This window comes from Pezoporus wallicus, unplaced genomic scaffold (genome assembly GCF_028554395.1).
Source record: "Pezoporus wallicus isolate ANWC-B61680 ecotype Strahan unplaced genomic scaffold, APGP_CSIRO_Pwel_v1 contig_4722, whole genome shotgun sequence".
Taxonomy (NCBI): domain Eukaryota; kingdom Metazoa; phylum Chordata; class Aves; order Psittaciformes; family Psittacidae; genus Pezoporus; species Pezoporus wallicus.
Window position 1 is genome coordinate 567,479 of NW_026641840.1, and position 14,604 is coordinate 582,082.

Here is a 14,604-nt window from a genome sequence, read left to right on the forward strand (position 1 = left end):
GACTGCTGTTATTTAACTGGTTTTAGAAAGACTTGCCTACACGTGTATCTGCTTGGCTGAACGAAACCCGCTTGCTGACTGACTCCTGTTTGCACCACATCCCCTATTAAATGCACCCATCTGTCACTCTCAAAGAGGTTCTGGTTTGCTAGTAAGATGCATGAATAAAAACCAATGCACTCGTTCTGTAATCAATTTACACACCCTGTTTTTACCCCTTCCTCCCTCCAGGTGCAAAGTAGATCCAGGCTGTAGCTCTGTGGATGGTGTGGGATGGATGTGAGCTTATTCTCCGTGGCGTCAAGCCACTCCTCCATCTGCTAGTGAGCTCTGTTCATTTCTGGTTAGGCAAATGCAGACCCAGCTCTTCCCTCCGTGGTGTACAAGATGCAAGGTTCTCCAGACCTTGAGGGTCTCCTTGTAAGCTGAACCATGGTGTTATCTAGGCTAGCAGCTGTATGAACAAAGCAGTCAAACACAGAAGAGACACAGGAGCTCACACCTCTTTGGCTGGCCATGAAACAGGTAGAGATGTTGTTCTGGAGGAGCTGAGTAGAGGATAGGACAGTGATCTCTGAAGGGATAGGAAGTGCAAAGAGAGAGCAAATCCTTCCCAGGCAGCAACTGTGCCTTCAGCAAGGCCTATTGGTTCCAGAAATGGAGAACAGGAGAGGCCAGGAGTTGGCACCAAAAGGCAGATGGGCTTACAGCAGTTCAGAGATCTCCAGAAGACATGCAGTTTGGCTAGGGGTATCTAGGTAGAAGACTTCTCTGCAATGTTTCATTTGGATTTCATCCAAGATTTCCTTCTAAAATGCATGATGACATTTCCTCTTAGGAGTGGCTTCGAAGGAAGGTTTTTACCATCAGTTGTATGTACCACCTCGCTTCATGACAAGCCCTTCAGTATCCTTCTGATATTCCACAATGAGAAAACAATAGCTTTGTTCCAGTTGAGGAAACAGAATGGAAAGAACTAACAGCTTTAAAACAAAATCCCTCTGGTTGGTTTTTGAGGCCAAGCTCCTTGCCTGGAACAAAATGAGACTTCTGACTTTTGCTTTCCAAGCTGAGGTGGGGACTAAGGAGATGCTGTGCTGTCCATTGCCAGAAGGAACAGAACCACCACTGAGCAGAGAGAGCATTTTTGCCGCAGTGCTACGACCAACAGGACACAATGGGAAAGACAGAGGGGAACACAGGTCTCTTGGAAAAATAAGAAGAACCATATGGAACACATGGGCAGGGGACCATCGGTCTCCTCCTCTACTCTTGACCCTGCCCCAGATGAGCAGCTTCACTGCTGTTTGCCCAGGCAGATAAGAGCCACAATGGTCCCACTCTGGCAGGAGCTGTGGCATATTTTGGGGAGCCTTTGGATTCCTCTCCCAGTGGGTCACTATCAAGAGATAGAGTTGCAATGGCTCTGCAGGAGAGGATCTTGACTTGCTCCTGCCCTCCAGGATCCCTGCAGGCAGGCTTGCCTTCCCCCTGGGGAGGCCTTTAGTAATACTGAGTTCATTTCCATGTCCACTCCAGAGGCTACAGCCCCTGGAAGGCAGTTTAAAGCAGCATGAAAGAAGTTACCTCCCAGTTTTGCATCTCCAGAATGATGTGATGGTGAGGGAGGGTTTGAGTAGGGGGGGTTGTGTGCAATAGTCCTTCTCTAGGGCAAAGGCAGAGGGGAAGCTGTGAAAAGAAGAGCTTCACCCAAACATCTTGATGTCCCCAGAGCCAGGATTTCTCTGCAGTCTTTTCTCTTAACCCCTGGGGCTCTGTTGCTTCGTCCATAGATATTGAAAGAGAAAGAAATGAGAGAAAGAGAGAGGAGCACTGTTCAGGTGACTCTGCTTACAGCCGATCAAAACTTGCACTTGGTAAAGATGATGATCTTGAGTGAGGCACGACTTGGTTTATCCCTCCCAGGGTGTCCCTGGCAGGACAGTTCTCAGCTGTCTATGCTCATGAGGGTTATGACTTGTTCAAGTTTGTAGGCAAGTTTCTGTTTCCCAGCCTGGTCGTCTTGATCAAGGGCTCCAAGAATCTGGAAAAGAAGAGAAAGAAGTGATAAAGATTGTACCTTTTTTTTTTTACCCAGAAGGACTGAGTGCAGCATCTTATAGCAGCAAGTGAGGGTTAGTTTTCCCTAAGGTAGTTCTCAGGCTTAGCTTATATCATGCAAAGCATGACCGAAGCAGGTCAGTGAGCCAGTGGGGAATTAGGCAGGCAGTTTGGAGATGATGCAGACCTCTAGACTGCAACCAAATAAACGGATTGTTGTCATGGAGATTAATTACTTGCTAGCTTTATTCATCACCTTGCTATATCACTTAGAATCTCAGACTGGTTTGGGTTGGAAGGGACCTTAAAGATCATCCAGCTCCAACCCCTGCCACGGGCAGGGACACCTTCCACTAGAGCAGCTTGCTCCAAGCCCCTGTGTCCAACCTGGCCTTGAACACTGCCAGGGATGGGGCAGCCGCAGCTTCTCTGGGCACCCTGTGCCAGCGCCTCAGCACCCTCACAAGAAAGAGTTTCTTCCTGACATCTAATCTAAATCTCCCCAAAACCTGTACTTGAGATGCCACAAGTGGTCTAACTGCATCTTCAACACACAGAATTGGGTAAGTCACATTTAAGTTGTATGTCATGCTTGCTGGACCATTCTTGAGTTCTTTAGGGTATCTGAAATAGTACTAGGCACATATGCTCGCTTCTGGTTCCACGTGATGAAGAGCTCATGAAGGGCTCCTCTGTAGCAAGCAAACATCTGACCATCAACTACTGCAAGCTAATAACAGGATACAAAAATGAGAGGGATCCAGGTGGAAGACTACTGGGGAGACAAATAATCCCAAAGAATCTTTTTCCAGACTCCAGGCCTTTCTTTTCATTCCATAAATCCATCATCCCCACAGCAAGGATGAAGATAGGTACCTGTGACACATGCTAGGCTCTGAGAGTGGGTGTGATGTCCCATGGTCCTGCAGAACTGCTCTTACCTCCTCGCTGTACTTGCCAACGTAGGAGTATATCTCTGAGAGTGCACTCATGGTGTTGAACTCGTTCATATGCATGCGAGACTGCTCAGCCAGGTATGCATTCATGTCCTGGTCACTGATTGCTGGCATTTTGGCAATGTCTGAATAGTACCTGAGAGAGAGAAATATGGGTGCATTTGAGAGGATGGAGTAGGGAATCAAGACATTAAAGCCACCAACAATAAAGAGAATCATAGAATCATCATATAATAGAAATAGAATGGTTTGAGTTGGAAAGGTCCAGTTCCAGCACCCTGCCATGGGCAGGGGCACCCAAAGCGGCACCACTTAGGACTCACAGGGTTTCTTGGTGCATCAATGATGTATGTGGTCATGCTCTTCTTTTACAGCAAGGGAGATGACTGTTGTACTCACTCAACCCTGTGTTGTATTCACTCAAACCTATTCTGGGACTGCAGTCCCAAAGAGCATCCTGTAAACCTTATACATGCCATTCAAAGCAGTAGGCAGTAACTATTCATGCTGTGTTCCTTTGTCAGGCCTTCAAGGACTTTTGAGCCCCTCCTCTGGTCCCACAGAGAAGTTCCACTGATCTTGCTGCCCATTGAGAGCTCAGAATTTCACACCAGTAGACAAATAAACCTGTTGCATGCTTGCTTGCACTATTCACACTAGTTCACCTCCATCCACTGCTAACATCATCCACCTCCCGTACTGAATCCAGTCTATCCCAACAACTTGTCTGCTGCTCAGCATCAACCTTTTGCCCCAGGTTTTAAGCTGTCAGTTTGAGGCAACAGGATTCAACATCCCCATCCCTACTCTGACTGGGGAAAAACTCCTTTCCTTAGGAGTCAATGCCATTCCCCTTAGCTCAAGAAGACCCCTTAAGATAAGAGGATCCCTTAAGATCATGAGGATCAAGAGGATAAAGAGATCCTACAAAACCATTGTGCATCAGGTTTCATCAGCAGAGTAATATCTCTTTAAGGAAGTTGCTATTTCCCATGATGTCCTTTGTCCCCCCCGGGTAAGACAGGTCTTGGAGGACAAGGTTTGCAGAAGGTAATCAGTCACTGTCACTCGCAGCTGTACTCTGCTGTCAACTGGTTAATTAGACACCATCATTTACATTTTTAATTTCTGCAACTTGACATTTTGTGCACAAAGAAAAAAAAAAAAAAGAAAGAAAGAAAAAAAAAAAAAAGAACACCCCCCCCCCCCCCATAGCTGCAGCAATCCATAATTAGGAGGCAGAGGGGACAGGGAGCCAAAATTGCTGACAGGTGCCCTGTAAACAGCACTGAGACACCCGCTGAGATGGAGGCTGGTTTTCGCTGCAAATAGGACACTGAAGTGCTCGATGATAAAGATCCTTCAGACAGACAAGTGGGAAAACACTCACTGTCACACAGTGGGACAAGCAGCTGCTGAGTCTCTGATGTAAAGAACGCAGTGCAAGTGCGCAGGGAGGAAATCCCTCCACACCAGAAGGCTCTGGTTTTGGTCATTCACTCCCATACTGATTTATTGCGATGGGTTGTGTCAGTTGTTATCCTGGTTTTGCAGCGGAGTGTGGTGTAACCCTTGAGAGATAAAGGCATAGAAGACAGAGGTGCTTATCCCTTAATTTTTTCCTGCCTGCCTGCTTCCAAAGCTAGGCTCTGGCTCATCATAAAAACTCATGCAAACCTTATTAAGTCTGCTGTAACTTCCAGTATGCACAACATGACTGTCCCTGGAGGCCTAGCATCTTATCTTCTGGGCTTAGGACCATCAAAAAGTCCTAATTGAACTCAGTCCTGTGGCCTAAATATTGCCCATTCCATCATCACTCATCACTGAGTGGTCTGGGCTTGATTTTGCTTTACACTCTGCCTAACCCTCAATCCCCAAGTGGATCTGAACAGTTGTCTATGAGCAAAGCAGGCATCCAGAAATCCTGTGAGGACTTGTCCTGCAAAACTACACCCAAGAGAAGGTGGTGATCAGGATGAATAAGTATTTCTAGCCCTTTGCTGCCCTCAGGAACACTCAAATAGGTCACAGCATCAGCAGCTGGACAAAGTCATACGCATGTCAGGAACCAGTGGCATCCATGACAGTGCTATTGCTGATTCCTCAGATGTAAAGCACATTGCTGGGAAACAAGGAGTTTTATGGCCAAAAAGCAAAGTGTGCCTTGGCACCCAAAGGAAACTACATCCGTGTGCAACCAGCACAGTTCATAGACCTGTGGGGAGAAACAGCCTGCAATGCAGTGAAATGCACTGATTTATGGTACTTGAGAAGAGCCCATGGAGAAGAGCCCAGATTCTCATGAATATTGCATAGGTACTCTCCTGCTGGGTGAAATGAAAAGTGAAGGGGATTACATCATAGCAAAAAAGAATGAGGCCAGTGGAGGAAAGAAGAGTTCCTGTGTTGTACTTGCTGGTCTGGCTCTGACAACCTGTTGAAATTCGCCTTTTCCTCTCTGGTACAACCGGTCATTAAATGGTGGCAGGAGAGTGGTTATAGGGCTAGGGTGCTTTCAAGAACTGAAACACAAGACATATCATCTGCTTCTCCAAGTGTGTCCTGTCTCCTTTTCACCTTATAGCAATGCTCTCCTAAGTCACTCACAAGGGCCTGAAAGCTCCTCAGTCCCTTTCCAGCCCCACAGAGATATTTTCCCAGCAGAAAAACACTCCCATGACTCATCTGAACAACAAAAAGCACTACATAATGCTCCTTAGAGCGAAGGAAGGATGCAGGAATCTGAGTTTCAGGGTTTGGAGGTCTATCCACTCACAACAGACTCTCAAGCTGTGCTCTCGCTATTCTGGGTTCATGGGCCATTACCCACCACTGTACCAAAGCATCTTGGTCTCACTTGGACTCAATTCCCTGGGCATCACACACCTGAGCAGTCATTTCCTATTAGGACAGCAAACCAAGGCATTGTGGAAGTGTGTTCCAGGGATAAAATATAAGAAAAAGAAGGGGGAAAAACCACATAAAACAATCAAACCTAGCTGCTGGTATAAGGAGAAGACATATAATATTCTTCCATCAGAACCCTGCTATGGCCAAATGACTTATTTATACTGAAGTATTTCTAATGAAGCCATCACTGTGCTATCTAAAGAAATGATGAATGTGTATATTAAATCATCTTAGGAGGGAGATGACAACATCCCTGCTGTGTCTTTATTTGCCTTCTATATAAGCACCGATCCTCAGAGGTACTTAGGGCCTCTCTTCCATTTGCATACCCCAAATGCTTTCAAACCCACTGTGAAGCTGTCACCAAAGCCCAGAGGGCTTTACATTCTCACTGCCAGCATTTGCAAGGCTGCCTGTGTGCTACTTCCCTTCTCAATTACACCATAGATAAGCTGCAAGGCAATTCAGGGGGAGATGCTCTTTCACCACACTGATCCTGTGAGAAGAGGGCCACCAGATCTCACTTGAGACATGGACAGAACTTGGATTCACACTTCCACAGTTACAGAGGCTGAATGAGGCACAAGGAGGCTGGGAACACAAGACTAAGCCAGGTTCCCTCTGAATGAGACAGGTAGCAGGGTACATGCAGCAAATCCATTTTATCTTGCCTCCAAAGGTTCCAAACTGGGAGTCCAAAGTGGAAGATGATGGCTACTTGGTCAGATGTGCACCATTTGCTGGTCTGGTGCTGTAGGTTTGTTACTTCTTCTGTACTGCAGCTTTGATTACTTCCAGTGGGTCCTTTCCCAGCTGTCTCCAGAAGATTCTTGGATGCATACCAAAAGATCCTGCCTTATGTGCTCGAGTTTCCCCTTGAGTTTCCAGGAGGAGCCTGAGATCTTACCTTAAGGCTGTTCATTCTCTCATGTGTCAAGAAATACATTCATTAGACTTCAGAGGCAATAAAAACCCTGGGAAACGTGAGTAAATCCATCACTCAGCAACTCAGATGGAGGATGTGAGGATTATTCCTTAGGATGTGACTTCACAGGTATCATTAGCACAGCAACTCACCCCAGCCTGGCTTGAATGGGAGAGCACATGAGAGCTCATCCCCTGACACTGTTGTATGGTAAAGGAGTTTAGATGGGACAGTGTCTAGTAGTGCTTCCTCTTTTTCTCAAAAGATAACTCTTCATAATCCTTTCACATCCTCCTCTTCACTTGGGTTGCCTTTGCTTGGTGTTGTTTTGTTTCCTAAGGTAAGCAATAGAACAGTGACCTGGGAATACACTTACTCTGGCTAAACAAGCCAGGGATAAATGCTTCTGCCTCCTGTACCAAACAGGAAAACATAGAATCATAGAATAATAGAATGGTTTGGGTTGGAAAGGATCTTAAGATCATCCGGTTCCAAAGCCCTGCCGTGGGCAGGGATGCCTCACAGTAGACCATGTCACCCAAGACTCTTTCCAACCTGGCCTTGAACACCAACAGGGATGGAGCATTTACCAGTTCTCTGGGCACCCTGTGCCAGCACCTCACCACCCTCACAGGGAAGAATTTCTTCCTTATACCTAACCTGAACTTCCCGTTTCAGTTTGAACCCATCACCCCTTGTCCTGTCACTACAGTCCCTAATGAAGAGTCCCTCCCCAGCATCCCTATAGGCCCCCTTCAGATACTGGAAGGCTGCTCTGAGGTCTCCACGCAGCTTCTCTTCTCCAGGCTCAACAGCCCCAACTTCCTCAGCCTGTCTTCATACAGGAGGTGCTCCAGCCCCTGATCATCCTCGTGGCCTCCTCTGGACTTGTTCCAACAGCTCCATGTCCTTTTTATGTTGAGGACACCAGAACTGCACACAATGCTCCAGGTGAGGTCTCACAGGAGAAGAGCAAAGGGGCAGGATCACCTCCTTCGACCTGCTGGTCACGCTCCTTTTGATGCAGCCCAGGATACGGTTGCTTTCTGGGCTCAAGCACACACTGAAGCCGGCTCATGTTCAGTTTCTCATCCACCAACACCTCCAAGTCCTTCTCTGAAGGGATGCTCTGAATGCTCTTTAGCGGAGCTGTCTCACAAGAATGACTGTGCCTGCTGCCACTCAGCAACTCATTAACTCATCAGAAGAGAAAAGCCACGTTGCCAGTGCTTCCTCTGCAGTCTGAAATATTCCAGCACTGCTGTGGTTTAGGCAGCTTAGCACGGAGCTAATTGCCTTCCAAAAGATCTTTTTGTCATGGCTGTTGTGCCGTCGCTGGGTTGGGACTGCACTCATTAATAATCATTTTAGCATATGAAAAGCTTGTAACGAATCCATGTGCTGCAGACGGCAGACACAATTACAGCAATAACATAATTAGCGTTACGCAATAGCCGGCTGTATCCGGACCAGTGAAGGAGGAAGAGATGCATAAAAGGGATGTGGGGGACTACTATAGCAGAGAAGGGCTGAAGGAAAGCTTGGGAGCAGCCCTGTGGCAAGCTCTTTATGGGATGAAGTCTGGCAATGCAAGGACAGGCGGTCAGCTCTTCTATTGGCACGGCATGGCAGTATTGTACTCCTGGCAGGCATCTGAGCTGCAGTTTGTGGTTTTGCTGAAGGTACTGGGGCACTGGCACAGGGTGCCCAGAGAAGCTGTGGCTGCCCCATCCCTGGCAGTGTTCAAGGCCAGGTTGGACACAGGGGCTTGGAGCAAGCTGCTCTAGTGGAAGTGGCTCTGCCTGTGGCAGGGGTGGAACTGAGTGGGCTTTAGGGTCTCGTCCAACCCAAACCAGTGTGGGATTCTGTGATTCAGCTACAGGCAGCTGCAAGACTCTGTTAGCCCAGACAACAGAGATTCAAGGCCAGGCTGTTGGACACTGAATGTTGGCAGTAATAGCATGACAGCTAAGCAAAGGCTACAAGCCCCAAAGTTAGGCGAAGACCTGCTCTTCCAGAGATTTGCCTTGCAGTGATTGAGGGAATGATTCTGTCTGTGTATGCATCCCCTACTAAGGATAATGATTTTATTTTGCATGTGCATGGCTTTTCCTGCTGCTGTTCCTGTTCGTCTCAGAATAAAAGGTAAAGGATGGGCGGACAGTGCTGAGTAAATGGCTGAAGAGTGAATTGGTGCACAGGCAGTTTCTCTGGGAGAAGAAACCATCCAGCATCGTCTCAGTGCAGAAGATACGTGGGCCTGAGGCTGTACCCTCTGGGTAGAGACACATTTTCATCCCTGCTGAAAACTTCACTAGTAAGAACAGCATGTTACTGAGATGAGAAAACATTGGGAGCTTTTTGGAGACTCAAAGTGAAGAATGACAAATAGTCTTCAGATAACACCAAAAGCTGCAGCAGAGAGGGAACGAGCTGTACCCACTGCCCCCGGGCATGCAATGAGGTGGCAAGGGCTTTAATTACAGCCAGGGAGACTTTGTCTGGCCATCAGGGAAAACACTCTGATGGGAAGGACAAGGAAGTGCAGGAAGGGACTGCCTGAGGAGAGCAGAGGCTCCGTTGCTGGAGGCCTTTAAGAAAGGGGTAGACAAGTATCTGGCAGGAAGACTGTAGACAGAGCTGATCCTGTCCTGGGGCAGGAACTGCTTGGGTTGACCTCCTGAGGCCCTTTCCAGCACTGCTTTTTATTATCTCTACTGACAACACCCCCCCTAGCTTGACCCTTGGTTTGCTGAACCTTGAGCTTCTTTCTCACAGGGAAGGGAGACACAGAAAACCGCATGTTTTAAAGCAGAGCCAGGATCTGCACCTGCCATTTCATGCTCTCTTTTAAAGCCCTCGGAATCATTCCAGCGTTTCTGTTGAAAACCTCAATGTGTACTGTTAGGGTACATGCAGCTTGTAATCTTTATTGTACTAAACTAGTCCAATGTGTCCTTCTTTCCAAAGCTCAGCTGCAAAGCGTCCAACAGATACCACAGGCACTGCACTGGAAGAGACCATCTATTGACTACACAGTCCAAAAACCACAGGCTGACAAGCTATGTAGGTTAGATCCCGAATGGGTACAGACCATCTATTTTGTGTACTCCAAACACACTCTCATAACATTTTCTAACAGATTAAGACCTTGGTGTCTACAGTTTAATGCCTTTCAGAGATTCTCCATGAAAGGAAATAGATCACGGACCCAGGGCCTGGGTACCAACGGCTAGGTCAGGTAGCGTTTCTACCCAGGTTAATGTAATAAACTGCAGATGTTCTAATTTTGAATCCCACAGATCACATCACTTTAAACCTCTTTTAGTCCCAAACGTGGCAAACCTATTTTGAAAGGTCTTCATTGGAAGGTTCTCAGGGTGTTAACGAATACTTGCAATGTCTCCATTGACTTTCAGGTTTTCTTTGAGGGGCTATTTTTAATGCATAATAAGCATCCAAAAGGAGACCAAGTCTCTGCAGGGTTGAGAAGAAAGCACCCGTTCCTCTCCTTGAAGCACTGCAGGTATTTTGGGCACCAATGTGCAAAGGAAAAACTCTTTGGCTTCTGCTTTTTGTGCTCTGCCCCTTTTCAGTCTCCCACATCCCCGACTCCATGCCAGGCTTTGGTAGGGAAACAGCGTATTGATTGTGATGCAGGCAATTAAATGGTGTTAATGAAGTTCAAACAAGTGTTATCATAAGCTTGGCAGCATGGAGAGAAATGAAAGGTCAGCCACAGCCCTTTGTCATCTTTTCAGTGTGGCGTTGAATGCTAATGAGACAGTCCAATTAGAACAGGCTCCCCTTTGTATTGCTTGGGGATTGCATCAAATGCTCCCAAGTTCTCCAGATTTCTAGGCTCAAAGGGGACATTTGAAGTAAACTTGAAAAGATGCAGATCTGAGGCTGCTCTAATGTAAATTTAGCAAAGCCTATGGAGTTTTACTAACCGAAGTCAGATGAGAATCTGGTCTACCGTTCCCATTCTTTTCCTCTTTTTTTTCAATAGCCTCATATAATGATAATTGAAAAGCCTCCACTTTGTTTTAGAACTATAGCCTGACTCTTCATGCCTTCAACAAAAGCCAAATATCCTGTCCCTGTTTCCTGGGTTAATTCTCCTGCCTCAGTCAGGCCTCATCTTCTGCCCCAGGAAATCCAAGTTGTGGCTGCACTTCCATACTTTTAACCGGTGTGTTTTCCCAGTGAAAGAGCCCTGGGGGTGTAATTTGAATGCTGAACCTGGTTTTGCACAGAAGGCAGGATTTCTCAGAGGTCTTGTTTCAGCAGGCAGCCCACCTCTCCTTCCAATAGCGTTAAAAAGCACTGTTAAAATCAAACTCCCAGTTGACTACTATGTAGATGTAGACCATTGGTCAGGCCAGAATCTGCAGCTATTCCCTTTCCAATGTACATTCACAATCTAAGGAGCAGGAAAACCAACCTTTGACTGGAGGAATGTACCTTCACCCATGCCTGCTTCTTATGGCATTATGCTTGTGCTGAGTTTTGCAAGTCCCAAAGGTACACTCCACGCTGAGAAACCAGCAGTGGCAAAGGGCTGGAGTAACCCAGCTGAGCTACCATTGCAACAGACCTGTTAGAAGTCAGAAGCCTGTCTTTATTCCAGAGTGCCTTCAAGTTGGATTACAATCTACCACTGCCTAATTGCCCTCTTATAGTTTCACCTCCATCAAAGAAGTTCATTTGATTTCAGGTTCTTCTGATTTACTCAACCACTTCTTAAACTCCCTGACTGAAGATCTTTTTATCTTATGATTTGCTCTTTGAAGAAGTCTAGTGGTCTTGAAGGATGCCATCTCCAGCTGATACTGACTACAGAAATAGCTCCAACCAGCACTGGAAGCCTTTGGATTTGGAATAACTCCCTCGAAGTAGAGATGCAGAATGGAGAAAAGGAATTCATTAACTCAGGCTTGAACTGAATTTATATTTTATTCATTCTTGATGTGTTTTTTCCTTTGATCTACCACAGCATCCAGGTGCCACTGCCTTGAGTCAGTGGAACTGACACACAAGAACATAGGCAGGGCAGAAACTCAAACCATATTCCAAACCTCACATCCTCCCCTTGGGCTTTGGTGCAAGCTGTCAGGTATCAGTGCAGATAACAACCCAGCACAAGCTGGGGACAGAAATCCAGTGCTGTTTACTCACAGCAGGAGGTGGTATGTACCTCATTTGCAAATCCAGTTGTTTGGGAAAACTTCCAGGGAAATGCATCCTCTATTGCTGAAGATCACTGGACAAAGGGGATTTAGCTCCCAAAAGTCACAAAGTGAAATCAATACCGGAAAAATAAAAAGGAAACTGCAGCCATTTGTTCATCCAGAAAGAAACCCTGTTTCCCACCTACGTACCTCGGTTTGTCACCCAGATGTACCATCCCCAAAGATAAAAATCAACAGGGTTCACATGTAAAACAAAGTATTTGTCCACAGAAACCAACCACCCACTGCACACAAAGCTGCTAAAGCATCACTAGAGTATGACTTTGTACTGCTGGTGCAAGCTTGATTTCTAAATGAATCTCAGACATCTCTTTTCCCCCACCCAGCTCAACCCAGCAATCAACCTCAGAACATACTAAGAAACTTGGACACAGTACCAGAAGTAGGTCATAATTAAGCAAGGTATTAAGAGCCTTACAGGTTGCCTGGAAACAACGTTTTCAGAGGTGTTTAACTACCTCTAAAAATAATTGTCCAGCCAAATCAGAGAGCAATGGGAGCATCAGTGTAAAAATGTCACCTCATGCTGAGTAGGGGACAGAGCTCTTTGATCAACCATGCTCTCCTTTCACAAGGTAAGAGAAAATCAGTCCCACCAAAGGAAATACAGTGGTTGACAGCAGTGTCCTGCAGTAGCAGAGGTCTCACATAACCTGCATGACATGGCATCAATAGACAGCGCCTGCTAACTCATCCAGACAAGTCATTGCTTTAAACTGATGGCATTGCACAGGAATGATCTGTTAGACAAACCCATCTTGCTATTTACAGCGTAGTAATCATTCTCCATCTGTGCAGTTCCCAAACCTGTCAATAACACCAAGTAAAGTGTGGCATATTGGAAAACAAAGCACAGATCAACTCCTGCAAGGCTTGCTCCAGCAGACAGGCTCCTGCTGAATGGAGTGCAAGATGTGCTATCCACTTGTCCTGCGGGAAATCATAGACAAACTGAAGCCCCTACGTGCTGCAGGAATAGTTGTTTTGGTTGTACTCCCCCTAGAGAAGCTTTGGCAGGCACTGACCTTCAGTGCAGTAGATTGAACAGAACATTGAGCTGTAGCTACAGGTCTTGCAGATGTGGATTAAATGCTTGGAAAGACCTCTGACCTTTCAGAAAATACCTGCAGAGCTTCATGCACCAGGTTGTCAATCTTACGGCATCTCTTCCAAAGCACAGAAGAGCTGTCAAGGAAATATACTGGGCTTGGAATAAGGAGAGATAATTCTATGACCCTTGGGATCTAGACAGCGTGAAGACTGTCACAACGATGCTAAGAACAACAATCTACTTCTGGTCTGTGTGGAAAGACTTAGAAGTAAATGCATTTCACAGGGCTCAAAGGCATCACCTCTCCTTCCTTCCTCCCTCCCTCTATCTCTTCTCTACAGTTTCTCCTCAAGAGAAACAATGACAGCAAACACCTTCAGTTCACACCTCTAATTAAATTCCCATCTCTGCTGCAAGGGTCATGGGAATAAAAGGCTAACAGCAAGCTTTCTACTTAGGCAATAACCAAAGAGAAAACACCCAGAAGCAGCTACCAAAAGCAATACTTACGATGCCTCCTACCTCCATCCATGAAGCAGGGCCTCATTGCACCACTTGCTTATGGCATTCCTGTTCCTAGAGCTAAACTCACCTTTCCACCCAGTTCTTGTAGCTGGGGATGTCCTTGGCGTAGAGAAGCTTGTTGGAGGGTGAGTCTTTGCCCAGCCGGTGCTCAGAGGTTGAACAGGAGTCCATGAAAGTCTGAGCCACTACAGAGAGGCAGGCATCTGTGATGCTGTTCTTGTGGATGTCAAAGACGAACTGTGGGTTCTTGATCATGTTCACCCAGAACCGTAATGGCAGGCTGTGTGAGAGGTGGGAGAGGTGAGTCAGTCAGTGCATGGTTCACAGGCTTTGTTATGTGTGGTTGCAATGGTGAATGGTAGGTGGGAATCAAATGTCATGGTGTGGAGATAAGGATTCTGGGATAAGCTCTGATATACAATATATTCCTCCCCTACGGAACTGTGAGGATGGCAATGGAGTCACCTTGGGGTGGCTTTTGTCCCTGTTATCCTTAGAAATCACTTTGTCAGTCTTAATGCCAGCTTACTGCAGTTTCATATAAATTAATGGGGTTGTCGTTGAGGTAATGAAAATTACTCCTAGATTCTCTACAATAGGTTGTAATGTAAAGATGCACTTGTTGGCTGCTTCATCAAACACTGGATCTGCAAAACTTAGGGTGAACTTCTGTCTTTGGGAGACTTAGCTTTTAGCCCTCACAGCAACCCCATGGGAAAGCAGGTAATAGAGCTCCCAAGTTGAGACTAGGAGTGTTAATGGTATGCACTCTGTGCTGTGGACACTGTGTACTATCACACTCCACAGCTTAAGTCCAAGTCCAGATATGATCCCAGCATGAGGCAGTCATTAAGTGATAGGGAAAACCCTGTTGCCTCAAGTCAAGAAAGGAACTGGGAAATAAGTACTGCAACCTTT

The 14,604-nt window shown here is 46.4% G+C and overlaps 1 protein-coding gene across 3 annotated transcripts in view; it reads right to left on the reverse strand.

Moving 5' to 3' along the window:
- Positions 1 to 1,009: 1,009 nt before the first annotated feature.
- PLXNA4 (plexin A4) overlaps positions 1,010 to 14,604 on the reverse strand; it is a 464,287-nt gene continuing 450,692 nt past the window's right edge. For 2 of the 3 annotated variants that reach the window (XM_057425602.1, XM_057425603.1), the window contains exons 30-32: positions 13,754 to 13,966; positions 3,003 to 3,153; positions 1,010 to 2,044 (exon numbers count right to left, since the gene is read on the reverse strand). In XM_057425602.1, the coding sequence (XP_057281585.1) occupies positions 1,949 to 2,044; positions 3,003 to 3,153; positions 13,754 to 13,966 (460 nt within the window). In that variant the 3' untranslated portion in view covers positions 1,010 to 1,948. Of the gene's footprint in view, positions 2,045 to 3,002; positions 3,154 to 11,671; positions 12,122 to 13,753; positions 13,967 to 14,604 lie in introns of those variants that run through there. The other variant, XM_057425604.1, reaches the window with a different exon arrangement.